This window comes from Podarcis liolepis (assembly GCF_965112155.1).
Source record: "Podarcis liolepis genome assembly, chromosome: 8".
In the NCBI taxonomy this organism is placed as follows: Eukaryota; Metazoa; Chordata; class Lepidosauria; order Squamata; family Lacertidae; genus Podarcis; species Podarcis liolepis.
The window spans coordinates 6,582,164-6,596,038 of record NC_139560.1 but is presented as its reverse complement, the minus strand read 5'-3'; the positions used below and the strand labels follow the sequence as shown (position 1 = coordinate 6,596,038).

Here is a 13,875-nt window from a genome sequence, read left to right as displayed (position 1 = left end):
CTCTGTCCCAGATTCTGCCAACCTAGCAGTTCTAAAGCACACTAGTGCAAGTAGATAAATAGGTACTGCTGTGGTGGGAAGGTAAACTGCATTTCCATGCGCTCTGGCTTCTGTCATGGTGCAGTTATGCTGACCACATGACCTGGAAATGTGTCTGTGGAGAAACATTGGCTCCCTCGGCCTGAAGCAAGATGAGCGATGCACCCCGTAGTTGTCTTTGACTGGACTTAACCATCCAGGGGTCTTTTACCTTATTTTCACCACTGTATTGAAAACAGAGCAGCAAATCCCTATGGACTTTTACACACCTCTGTATACAACAATTCTGACTTCTTGACCCCATAACTATATAGCTTACAAAATACATTAAAGATCACCAAGCAATACAAAAAATTACAGGTATCTTACTTGGCCATATTTTAGAATTATATCATTATAAAAGCCAACATTTATTATTAAAACAATACCTTACCTGCTGAAAAAGAAAGTCTGGAAATATCTGCAATAATTAAAAAGAAATATATATTAGTGTAAATAACATTTGGTGCAATCTTTCTAATTTACAATGCCATTCTCTTGAGCTACATAAGTTGGAAATGGTCATATTTCAATCTCAAAAGTCTATCCCCATCACTAGTCTAACCTATGATGTCTGAACTGACAAACCATGCATATAACTAGCTAGGAAGTTAATCAGCAATTGTGATTTGAAATATAGTTGCTACCTATGGTCATAGCTGTCAACTTTTCCCTTTTCTTGCAAGGAATCCTATTCGGAATAAGGGAATTTTCCTTAAAAAAAGGAAAAGGTTGACAGCTAATGCCTATGGTTTGGTGGATTATCTAAACTGATAAACTGATCCAGCTTTTCTGCAACTTTTAAGGCCAATTTTGAAGTTACATTAACAGCAGGAATTCCAGCTGCTAATACCCAACATCTCTCCAATTCACAATAAGAGAAGAGCTTGATCATCATTAAAAGCTGGCATGGATATATCAAAGGTTAGAAAGCATGGAGAAATACATATCAAGAAGAAAATGCTAATGTTATATATTTAGTTAGGCTTATAATCAATGTTTCATGTTGTAAAAACTAATAAAACTTTAATGAAAAACAATTAAGTAAAATAATTACACCAAAAACTGAAAGCTTCCCAGCTCAGCCTATAGCATATTTCAAACACAATCTGAGATCTGCCTCTAAGAATATACAGTTATTGCTGAAAACCACACAGCAGCTAGAAATAAAAACAACTCTCAAAATGCAGTTACACAATATTTACCAATATAACATGTTAGTTAAGTTGTAGTGAATAGAAAAGCAGCCAGGAGCCAAAAAGGCTCCAAAACATTTTTCAATGCATTTGCTTCTTTGAACAACTGACCCATTTGTCAGTTTCAAAAGCAGTTCTCCTTACAGCATGGGAAGGGAGGTTCTTTCAATCAAACTGCAACTCCCATCATCCCTGACCATTGGCCACGCTGGCTGAGTTTGACACCAAACTCAGATGGGGTCTCCACCCCCATCGTTCAGCCTGGACACTGAGATCCAGCACCAAGGGCCTCCTGGCGAGAATTGAAGCTATAGGGAACCAGGCCAAGGGCCTTTTTGGTAATGGCGCCCACCCTGTGGAACGCACTCCCATCAGATGTCAAGGAGATGAGTAACTATATAACCTTTAGAACAGTGTTTCCCAAACGTTTTTGGGCAACGGCACACCTGTTTACCGGAAAAAAATCTCGCGGCACACCACCATTAAAGCCCCGCCCCGTGACGTCAGCGCGCAGCGTCACGCCGGGAGGGACGCACAAAAGTGAAAGTTTTTTCCCTTCCCCTTGCCGGGGTGGGAGGAGGCAGCAGAGCGAGGGACTGAGGGACGGCGGCAGCTGAGGCGGCGGCGGCTGTTGTGGTGGTGGCGGCGATAGCGGGCGGAGGAGGAGCCGTCGCCGGGAGTTGCTGCTGCTGCTGTTGCTGCTGCTGCCCGGACATGCCGGCCTCCTCCTCCTCCGCTGTCTCGCGCTCCTCCCTTTTGCGCGCGCTGCCCCGCCGCTCGGCACCAGCACCGCGGAGCCGCCCCCGGCTCAACGCGGATCCTCGCCGCCGCCGCCTCTCGCCGCCCGACTCGCCCGCCTCCCTCCCACGGCACACCAGCCGGTGTCTCACGGCACACTAGTGTGCCGCGGAACACCGGTTGGGAAACACTGCTTTAGAAGACATCTGAAGACGGCCCTGTATAGAGAAGTTTTTTAAGGTTTAATGTTTTATTATGTTTTTATATATGCTGGGGCAACCCAGTCAAATGGGTGGGGTACAAATAATAAACTACCATCATCATCATCATCATCATCATCATCATTATTGATGGCATCTGGAGGGCCATCTGTTTCCCAGCTCTCCCTGCAGAACCTTGGACTTTAGCTAGACTGTAGTTCTGGGAGATAGGATGGAAAAGAATTTAGTGCATATCACAGCACATGTATAGATGTAGACATAATTCTAATAGACTTCCCCCAAAAAATCCTCAAGGCAAAAAAAAAGAGGACAAAATATGTGCATTTATTTTGGGGGGAGATGGGTGCCAGAAAAATTGGGGTTGTCTCTTATGGGTGGGGCTAGAAGCCAAAAGTAGGTGGGACAAGAGATGTGGTTCGTTTCTAAAACCTCTTTTTATTTAAATCATTAAAACAGTAAAATTATATATTCTAACAAATAAGGTACAATAAAGTAAATGAAGACATCTGTTTAAAATACTAACAGTATTACAACAATCTGAAAGCCACACACGGTTGATCATTAAACTTGGCTAAATGACTGATTAAACTGGGGGGGAATTGTTTTGTTATTATGTTATGTATTATTGTGTCCTTATATTGTAAACCAGCCCGTAATCATGAAATGAAGGGAGCTATAGCTATATGTGCAGTATTCCCGCTTATTGAGGAGATATGGTCAAACAGGTACTAAGGAAAAACCTACCATAAACACAGGCCTAGAGAGAAAGATAAATTATTAAACTCCACATTTCTGACTTCCACGCCACCACTTCAAGTGTTTGGGGCTAAGCTAGTTCATTACGAATTTAGAAGAGACTAGTTTGTCTTTAAGGGTGCCACAGGATTTTGTCTTACAAAACCAGGCAACACTCAGGGGAGAACACAGAAAAGCTCAAGGGTAACAATTCCACCAAGAAAAATGCTCACTAAACCATCTGCTCACTAGCAAGTCAGGCTGATGTAATGAGAGAAGCCCTTAAATATAAGAAAACAAAGAGCAGGCAGGAAAGAGCAACACAAACTTCAGGAATGGAAAGCCTTACGTTGCCTCCGGCAATAGATTCCATAAACAACAGTTATTGGTATATGCAGCCTCCTTAAGACAGCAGAAGCCTTACAGTATTCTAGTATAGGTGGATGCACCCACAGATTTATTTTTGCTAAGCAGCGCGCTATCTTGGATCTGTCACATCAATGAATTATAATCTGGGGATATTTGTAGCACTAAAATTTTAACCCAGTTCTCTTTAAAAAAAAGTAAAGGGTGTTACAAAAATTCTGTTTCATTATTTGAAAATTCCCTTATGAAAAAAGCATGTAAGCCTGGACAATCTTCAGAACAGACATTGGAAAGGAAAGGCAGCTCATGTCCTGACACGCTTCTGTGAAAAAAGTGTTATAGGAACTTGGGGAGGGGGGTGAGAGAATTATCTATATCTGGTCAGCAACAACCTCCTCACCCAAGATACATACAATGGATATAGGCAAAGCAGGAAGCTAATGTATCCAAAGCTAATGCACACTGACATTATTTTTTAAAGATATGCACAATTTCAAAGTAAATATTGCCCCAGACATTACAAAATGAACAATTCCATGCTGCCCTGGTTTGCATGTCACACTGAGCCAAACTATGGCTTACATCAATACATGGTCTCCCAGAGACATCACAGTACATCACAGCTGCTTTGCTCCTCTCTATGTTTTGTTTTTTGTTTTTGTTTTTCTTTTGCTATAGCACAGGGTGCTTTCCAAAGTCCTGCTCATGGTTAAGTTCTATCCACACTAACCACGAACTGTAACAAAGAACAAAGGGAAAAGCAGGCACTACCAAAACTAGTGTTGCACAGTTACCGTATTTTTCGCTCTATAACACGCACCTGACCATAACACGCACATCGTTTTTAGAGGAGGAAAACAAGAAAAAAAATTCTGAATGAAACAGTGGATGTATCATTTTTGTGCTTCATGCTGTGGCCACAGACATGTGATCTGATGGTGAATTTGGGGTGGCCCAATGCAAAGATCCTGAGGATCCATGTGGATCCATGCTTTTTAACCACATTTTTGCACCATTGCAGCCCCAGGCAACAGTGGGTGTGTGATTTTTGGGGGGCAGGCTGCTATGTGATCTGATGGTGAATTTGGGGTGGCCCAATGCAAAGATCCTGAGGATCCATGTGGATCCATGCTTTTTAACCACGTTTTTGCACCATTGCAGCCCCAGGCAACAGTGGGTGTGTGATTTTTGGGGGGCAGGCTGCTATGTGATCTGATGGTGAATTTGGGGTGGCCCAATGCAAAGATCCTGAGGATCCATGTGGATCCATGCTTTTTAACCACGTTTTTGCACCATTGCAGCCCCAGGCAACAGTGGGTGTGTGATTTTGGGGGGGCAGGCTGCTATGTGATCTGATGGTGAATTTGGGGTGGCCCAATGCAAAGATCCTGAGGATCCATGTGGATCCATGCTTTGTAACTACATTTTAAGTGGGGAGTGAAGGAAAAACACAGAAGGGACAAGAGAGCGTTGTGCAGAGAAGCAGCTGGCTAAGAAAGCAGGAGAGGGATTTTACGGGAGGGAGGAAAGAAAGGCAAAAGTTTCCACAAACCGAAGCCAGCTTTCTCTCTCCTCCTGCATGCTTTCTGGCTGCCTGCGAGGAGCACAGAGAGGAATTACTAGAAGGAAAGACCTCTGCTTTCCCCTCTGCTTGCCTGGAGGGGAGGGGATTTGCCTGCTCTTTGTTCCGTTTGAGCAAACACAGCAACGAAACAGAGGAGGGTGGGCAGGAAAGCTGCAACTTCCTCTTTTCAGGTTTCCCTCTCGGACACAACGCACGATTGATTTTTGCTGATTTTTGTTCCTGCGCTCCCCTAATCGGCTCCAGGGACCCCCACATTCGCTCCATAACACGCACAGACATTTCCCCTTCCTTTTTAGAAGAAAAAATCTGCGTGTAATAGAGAGAAAAATACGGTACTTCTTCACAACTTGCATTAATTAGATCAGAAATTCTCTACAGCAATGTAGATTACTCAATGAGATTTGACAAATATAAATATAAACTACCATCACTTTTCAATAAATTCAATTGCAGCATTCCTCATTTGAATAAATACAATGTGCTTTGATCTCACTACAAATAGGAGATCAAATCAAGGGATTGCTGCTATATATGGTCACTGTGTGAATAGTCTCAGACTGCATTTTCTACACTCCTTTGACCCTACAGCATTTTCCTCTCAACACACATATGTACATGTAACCACACATGTGATAACCCATCATGCATTTGATTCTAGTCCACAAATGTTTGTTCCATAATAAACATGTTAGTCTTCACTGCTATCTTCATGCTATGCTTGACAGCTTTCGGAAACATCTGGCTGCCTGAAGCAGATTGGACTAAATTGGGATGACCAAGCAATCATGCTCTTGTGTTCTTACACAACAAGAGGAAGGGTCATAGCTCTGTTCTAGAGCATCTGCTTTGCATGCAGGATGTCCCAGATTCAGTTCCCGGTATCTCTAGGCTTCAGAGAGACCTCCAAGCCTGAAATCCTACTATTGGACTGACCAGTTTGATAAGGCAGCTTCTTATGTTCCTGTGTAACAGCCATACCCAATAACCACTCCTGCACTCATTTAATAGGGCAGACTGGTCATTTTAAAGGATTTGTACACAATTTCATTCATTCAAGAAGTCTTCCAAATTTTACCCTCCACTCTCATAGCTCAATTTTTGGAAACAGTTCAGGACAGAAATCACCCATGATTCTTGGTATATCTCGTATTTGCATGACATTTTACAATTTTAGCTTTGAGGTGCTTTCTCCCATAAGGTATGTGGTGCAAAGTATTTGTAGTTCCACTGTATTGTATTTTTAATCATTTTTTCTTGTTCTAGTTGTCCTCTTTTTGACATTTAAGACTGTTTTCTATTTATGTAACAAAAATAAAATAAAGACAGTCTCCCAAACAGCAATGGATAACTATATGTTAGTTGTGCTGTGCTCTGGAGTCAGCATAAAAATATTTAAAGGGAAAATATGTACAGTGCTAAAATGTGCACACTCCTGCATCAAAACAAAGCAAGTCCAATAAAAAGAGGGTGTTAACTTGTGAAAAGGAGTTTTGTGGTGGTACCCAAGCTGTACTTAATCAAGTCTGAATTCTGGAGCTGTTCTTGATATATAACTTGATTGGACTGATAGAATATGTTTTGTTGGAAAAGATCAAGGTGCTAATTGTCCCAAGTTCAGACCCAATGCTAAAAGCATAGTTTACTATTAAGTTAACTAGACTTCTGATTGTGCATTTCTCTCTGCTCTCTCCTCTTCCAGTGCAGCTGCAGATGCCTGTTCTTAACCATCCATAATTTACCCTGTAGTTAGTAAAACAATACTTCATTGAAACAAGCCCAGATCAAACTGTGGTTTAACTGACCAGAGTTCCCTGTTTGAGTGTAATGCTTAACTCTAGTTTGTTCAAACCAGGAAACATTTCCAAACTTTGTGGATGTACTAGAGAAGAAAAGGAGAAGGATAGTGTATAAACTCAAACTTTACTGCTGCTCAGGCATGTCACTCTAAACCAGGGGTAGGCAACCTAAGGCCCATGGACCATAAGCAGCCCATGGGGGTCGTTTAACCAGCCCCCGAGCCACCCCCAAACTGAGCCGCTTGCTCAGTGAGTCCCCGCGCGCAGCGCGGCGCAGGTACTCGCTTCCGAGGCACCGAAAATCACGTCTGCGCAGATGCCAAAAATCGTGCAATCCGCCCCACGGAGGGATCTCCACTGGAGTGAACCGGCCCAGGCAAGGTACACCTTGCCGACCCCTGCTCTAAACCATGGTTCAGCCTTATATCTAGACCAAATTACTGTGTTTTGTATTTTTAGAATAATTTTTAAGACTAAGTGGCTCTGAATGTCTTTTGACTTATGGAGCAAGACTTTTTAAAAAGAACAAACATTTCTATGTCAACTCTGCATTGCACAACTCTTTAAACTAGCAATGATTTGCCTAATAGATAGACCTCAACTCTGTCTTGCATATGAGAAACACCAACTGTGGTTGACAAGCTACAAAACAGTATTGGGAGGTCCCTTTAATCGGCCAAGTAAAACAGTGGAATACGTCGGTTTAAGTTTATTTAAGGTTTATACCATCCAATCAGAAAATGACACATACTATTTTCTTTTCAAGACCTGCTAACATTCAGAATGTGCTGCCAGAAAACAAGTGGTGGCCTCAATGAACTACAGTTGTTTCTAGCTATCTATACAGAGCTGTTTCTATCATGTTCAATACTGAATCGTATGGTCTCAGTTGTAACAGTAATCCAACACTGGTTCTCTTCATAATGCCCTCTTTCTGCCCAGATTCCTGTCTACATAATCTCAAAAGCCAGTAAGCATGTGAGCTGCACTTTACCAAATCCACGTGGGAAATCTGACAAGTGGGAACAGAAGATCTCAACTGTACACTCACTTCTCAATGCCATTTACAGGAGGTAAAATTGTGTTTGCCATTGTGGCCCATGCAAAACCTGGCCCAGTCAAAATCCTATCTGATGGCATTATTGTTGTCACCCAAACCCTCTCCTGAATCTCCAGAGACAAAGAGTAGGTTTTCCCAATAGTTTTGCCACTCTCCTTAATGTGTTTTATGTGTTGATGGGACAGCACATGTTCTCCGTATGCCAACTGAAGAAAGATGCTTCTCTTTAACCTGCAAGTTACTGAAAATATTGTCAGGATATAACAAGTGTTATGAACTACTTAGAGAATCTGTCCCCTCCCCCCAGTGTAACTTTAGATTTCTTTCATTCTTTATGGAAATTAACTTAATATTTATAATTAGAGTTTATTATGTTTTGGGCGAGCCATCAGCTGTGCCTAACCCTTCGCTCAGGCTTCCAGTTGTGGAGTGGTGCTGGGAAATTACACTCTTGTGACAAACTAGAATACATCCCTACCTTTCTTTGAGAAAGAACAGACTGAGAAGTACATTGCATGTTATTTGCTCCTGGGCAGTCCTACCATCACATCCCTCTTATAGAAGTACCTAGGTCTGAGTGGAAAAACCTGAGACATGAAGTGGCTACAGTGATCTGACAATTGGAAACACTCTTGGCAAACTCTTGGATAGAAAAGTCAGCTCTGTTTTCACTTCTTAGCAGGATGCTATAAGCTAATGACAAAAACTGAAGCAGACAGGCCCACTCTGAAGTGAAGGCATGAGGCAGGAGTTGGTAGAATCATAGAATCAGAGTTGGAATAGACCACAAGGGCCATCGAGTCCAACCCCCTGCCCAAGCAGGAAACACCATCAGAGCACTCCTGACATATGGTTGTCAAGCCTCTGCTTAAAGACCTCCAAAGAAGGAGACTCCACCACACTCCTTGGCAGCAAATTCCACTGTCGAACAGCCCTTACTGTCAGGTAATGCAGGTGAACTGTGCACAAGCAAGCCGCCAGCCAGCTCTGCTGAGGCTCTTTTTATTAGCACAATATGCAAAACCAGTCAGATACATTTTGGACTGTGAACTTTACACATCTTCCAATCCCGAGATCGAGGGGTGGTACAAAGTTATTTTGGCACCTGTTTCCACCGCGTCACTTTCCCCTTGCACAATGTATGACGAAGGAGACAAAGGTCACAGACAGGGCATGGCAGACCACTGAAAAAACCAAAGGTTAGATAGAGGGCATGATGTTCAGACAGCTGTGGTTTGTCTGGGGTGGAAGTGTGCTCCACACCCGAAGGTCACGCGGTCAGACAGCTGAGGCTGCTTGCGGGCGGAAGTGTGCTCCACACCCAGCGGTCATTCCTTCACACTCAGTGGACCATAGAGGAACTGACTCCTAAGTAGCCTCTCTAGCTCCATTCACTAGCACTAAATTAATCATAAGAGTACACAGAGTCTGGTGGGTAATCTGCTTCAAAAGAACACTTTCTAAATATTCTGCCCGCCAGGTAAAAGCTGTCTCTCAGTCCAGGCCAGCATTTCGTACACTCTCTTAAATACTTTATTCTTCCACTTATTAGTCAACCCTTGCAATTCAGAGTCTTAATGATCCTGTAACATTTTTCAGTCTGACAGTTTGACTAACAGCACATACACAAAACTCCTCCGGCTTCAAAGCCAATTCAAATACAGTGGTGCCCCGCAAGACGAATGCCTCGCAAGACGAAAAACTCGCTAGACGAAAGAGTTTTCCGTTTTTTGAGTCGTTCCGCAAGACGAATTTCCCTATGGGCTTGCTTCGCAAGACGAAACGTCTTGCAAGTTCTTGCGAGTTTGTTTCCTTTTTCTTAAAGCCGCTAAGCCGCTAATAGCCACTAAGCCGCTAATAGCCGTGCTTCGCAAGACGAAAAAACCGCAAGACGAAGAGACTCGCGGAATGGATTAATTTCGTCTTGCGAGGCACCACTGTATGGATGGTTTTATTTTGGTTTCTCTTTTTATTATTTTACAGAATTTACATACTACTTGCTCAAAAACAACAACAACAACAACAACAACAACAACACCCTCCAAGCCACTGTAGCAAATACCAAGTGGTATATCAATAATAATAATAATAATAATAATAATAATAATAATAATAATAATAATAATAATTTATATCCTGCCCTCCCCAGCCGAAGCCGGGCTCAGGGCGGCTAACAACAATCAAATAATCAAATAATCAAACATTCTAAAAACATTTCATTATAAAAATTAATTAAATCAAATTGATGGCAACCGTTAAGCAAAATTCTGTGCAGGTTGCCAGAGGAGGGAGTCAGGCTGTGCCCTGACCAAAGGCCTGGTGGAACAACTCTGTCTTGCAGGCCCTGCGGAAAGATGTCAGGTCCCGCAGGGCCCTAGTCTCTTGTGACAGAGCGTTCCACCAGATTGGAGCCGCAGCCGAGAAAGCCCTGGCTCTAGTTGAAGCCAGCCTAACCTCAAGTAGGACTGCCCCACCTCCTATTCACTTTTTCGTCGCAATTCACCACCTCCATTAATGAACCCAAAGCAACTCAGGATGTGTATCTTCCTATGGGAATCCGGGCTTTAAGATCTTCTGGGGAAGTCTTTCTCTCAGTCCTGTCACATTCACAGGCATGTTTAGTGAGGACACAAGAGAGCACCTTCTTAGTAGCTTGTCCCAGATTGTGGAACCCCCATCCATGCAATGTTATGCTGCCCTGCTTTCTGCTTTCCTTTTACTGACAGGCAAAGACTGATTTGTTCAACAGGCCTAGGTACAAATGAAATAAGTAATATGTGTATTTAATGGATACACTCATCAGTATCATGTATCCAAACTTCATACAATAATCCTATTGTTTTCTTCTGCAAGTTAAAATATAAACTTGTAAAAAAATGGATTCAATTCAGGAGAGAAACTGCAAATCCTCCTTCTAAGTTAGACCATTGATTTATCCACCTCTAGCTAAATATTCCCAAGACCACTTTTTTCTTTATTGCTCCAGTTAGTGGTAAAGAATTATGGGGCTTCACAAAAAGTAAGACTGGAAAAGAAAAAACATGCAATTTAAAATGACCAAAGAGGAAGATAAGGACAAGGGATGATAAAAGATGTCAATCTGAAGAACTAATATGGTAAATACTTTGTCCTCCTCACAGTCTGGCTAATGGTTGCTGATGCTTTTCAAGAGACATCAGCTGTTCCACTTTTCACATGAAAGGTGGAGAATCCACTCCATAGAAGGACTCCAAAGTCTACAGCCTACAAAGACTATAATCTAACAAAGGAATTCCAGGTAGCATGAATGAACTGTGCACTGTTTGTATAAGCCAGTGTTTCCCAACCAGTGTTCCGCGGCACACTAGTGTGCCGCGAGACGTTGCCTGGTGTGCCGTGGGAGGGAGGCAGGCGAGTCGGGTGGCGAGAGGCGGGGCGGCGGCGGCGAGGAGAGGCCGCCCAGCGCGGGGCTCTCGCCGTCTGCCTGCCTGGCTGCCTGCGTGGCACTGACATCACGGGGCTGTAACGTGCCCCACATAGGCACACGCGGGGCGGCGAGCGAGCTCCCTCCCACATCCCATCGCCGCTCGCTTCGGCCGGCCTACTGGGCTGTCGCAGGCGGAAGGCCTGCGCATGCGCGAGGTTTTCGCACCTTCGGGATTCCCTTCACGCCTTCCTCCTCCCGGGTCCTTGAGAGCGCGGGAAGCGGCAGCGCGAGACCGGCGTTGAGCCTGGTAGGTATTGCGCTTGCCAAGGCAGTCATTTGGGAAATGAAAACTTGCAAAGCAAGCAACCAGTTCAATCTGAAGTACGTGTATGCTTAATATCCTGTATCTGAAACCTGTTCTGCCCCCTCCCCCACACTTGGTGCCATTTTCATCTACACATGCAGCAGAGTAAGTTGACCCAGAATAGTACCAATTCAGATAGCAGATGGGAGAATGACAGTGCTGAATGCTTTCCCATGTAGAACAGTCCCTGCAAATAAAAACCTAGCATATTTGGAAGAGGGATGCTAGCTTAACCATTACCTTCTATGCTGTTACTTTTTTTTTTTTTTTTACATAAGTAAAAAGTGACCTTTCCCCATCTGGCATGGTGGTGTGCCTCGAGATTTTTTTCATGAAACAAGTGTGCCTTTGCCCAAAAAAGGTTGGGAAACACTGGTATAAGCCATCTGCTTACAGGGATTCCTGAAGTTACAGTGAAACATCTAGAAATGTTAAATGTGTGCTTTTTTTGTCAGAGCACTGATAAGAATAACACATTCAGCATGAATGGTTTTGGGTGTCCATTAAGAGTCAAATGAATATATTTAGTGTAGAACCATTAAAGCATAATCAACATTTAAAATGATGGCTGAAGCGTATCTTTCCCGTAATGCACTGTGCAGACCAATCAATTTATGCGTATTAACAGCATAATGACACCGACTTTCTCCCAACAGCAAGAGGCAAGTTTTAATCACCAATCAAATATTGGTACAAATATTTGGTACAAATATATCTTGGAGGTCAAAGAAAGGTAGCTAATAAATGCTACATATATGTTGTGGGAAGTGGAGGAACCAATGACATTTTCCTTACCTAAAACACGTGGCCACACATAATCCCCCCGCCCCTTGCAAGAGCTGAGGGCTTGTCAAGCAAGCAGCAACCACCAGACACGGCTGGTGTGTTGTATTCTGACTGGTGAGCCACCAATTATGCAGGCCTTCATCAAATACACCTCTGGGGCATTTTTAATCCAAAGGCAATAAACACATTTTATTAATGCAGCAAATGCTGCTAGATGGGAAATTCTGAACACTTAAACTTTTAATACAAAGACACATCTATATCTAAGCAACGTAGAGCATGTTCTTCCAGTTATCAGGGAAGTGGGACTTTAAACTCAAGGATTAAGTCCTAGCCACCTTTTTTTTCCAGACAACAAATTCCAAAATCCCTAACCATTAGCTATGCCTGCTGGTGCTGGTGAGAGAAGATGGCAGCCAAACATATGGGAGGGCCACAAGTTAGCTACTCCTGTTTTAGTGTGACATCCAAATGTTGTGAGTAATGGAAAAAAGCTGCTCCACAATTGATTTATAGTCACAATTGTCTCACTACTTTTACGAAAACTCAATGCCACTTAGAAATTGCTATATGCTCAATATCTTTAAATCAGTGAAGATAATTGGTTTACAAAATAAAAATGTGAACAAATTGAAACTAGCTCTTGTGACATTCTTTGATAAAACTGAGCTGACTGAGGAAACAAATGTTTCAGTACCACACAGCTTTATGTATTAGGAAAATCAATCGGCTACTTGTTATTTCTTATGATCATATTTTGTCAATGTGCTCTTGATCAGGTATACTTTAATGCACACAGATACATACCCAGAGCTGTCAGTTACCATATCAACACACCCATGTTTAACCATCCCGCATACCATGAAAGGATCTTGCAGCATCCCAATCAAACTAACAAAGTTTAATTTTGTTCCAGATATATTTTTATTCTGTTATGAAAAATGGGGGAGGGGACATGTTTGATCATTGAAAATGGATCTGATGGATTTTCAGTGCATGTAATTTAGCCACATGAACACCCATATTGGGAGACAAAATGCAGAATAATCACAAAGGTCCTAACTATTAACCTAATTGATACAATTGGGTTTTCAGGTTACATACAACAAAAGACTAAAAATATTCAGAATCCGGGCATAGCAGCAACTGCATCCAATGCACACATTAAACTGGTGAAACAGAATGGTCTTACATAATACTTACCACAGTATAGTCTTTCCATGTAGGTTCTTGCTTACAAAGCCTGCTAGAATTCGGTATATTCAGTACAGCTTCAGCATTCTTAGATCCAAAACACTTAAGTTGTCAATTAATATTTGTTCTCCCCCCATCCCGTTTCACAGAGAACATAGTGCAGCAGCCTTTGGTCACGAGCTTATCACACAGTACAGTGAAGCCAGTGGAGCTTCTTTTGTCTCCTTTCACTCAAAAGTCAGGCAGCGCAAACAAAAGGCATCCATCACTAAGTCCATTAGCTTCAGCTGACGAGACAATTCTAGGCTGCCAGATGGGTAAACGTATTTTGCTAAATCTGGCTGCGGCCG

The 13,875-nt window shown here is 42.7% G+C and overlaps 1 protein-coding gene across 21 annotated transcripts in view; it reads right to left on the bottom strand.

The window, feature by feature from the left end:
* PTK2 (protein tyrosine kinase 2) overlaps window positions 1-13,875 on the bottom strand; it is a gene marked incomplete at its 3' end in the record, with an annotated part of 202,501 nt that overhangs the window by 148,329 nt on the left and 40,297 nt on the right. For 16 of the 21 annotated variants that reach the window (XM_083516583.1, XM_083516598.1, XM_083516582.1 and 13 more), the window contains one exon: window positions 473-499. The exons of the other annotated variants lie outside the window; for them this stretch is intronic. Coding sequence is in view for 5 of the 16 variants with exons in the window: in XM_083516574.1 (XP_083372700.1) it covers window positions 473-499 (27 nt within the window). The remainder of the gene's footprint in view (window positions 1-472; window positions 500-13,875) is intronic. 21 annotated transcript variants of the gene reach the window in all.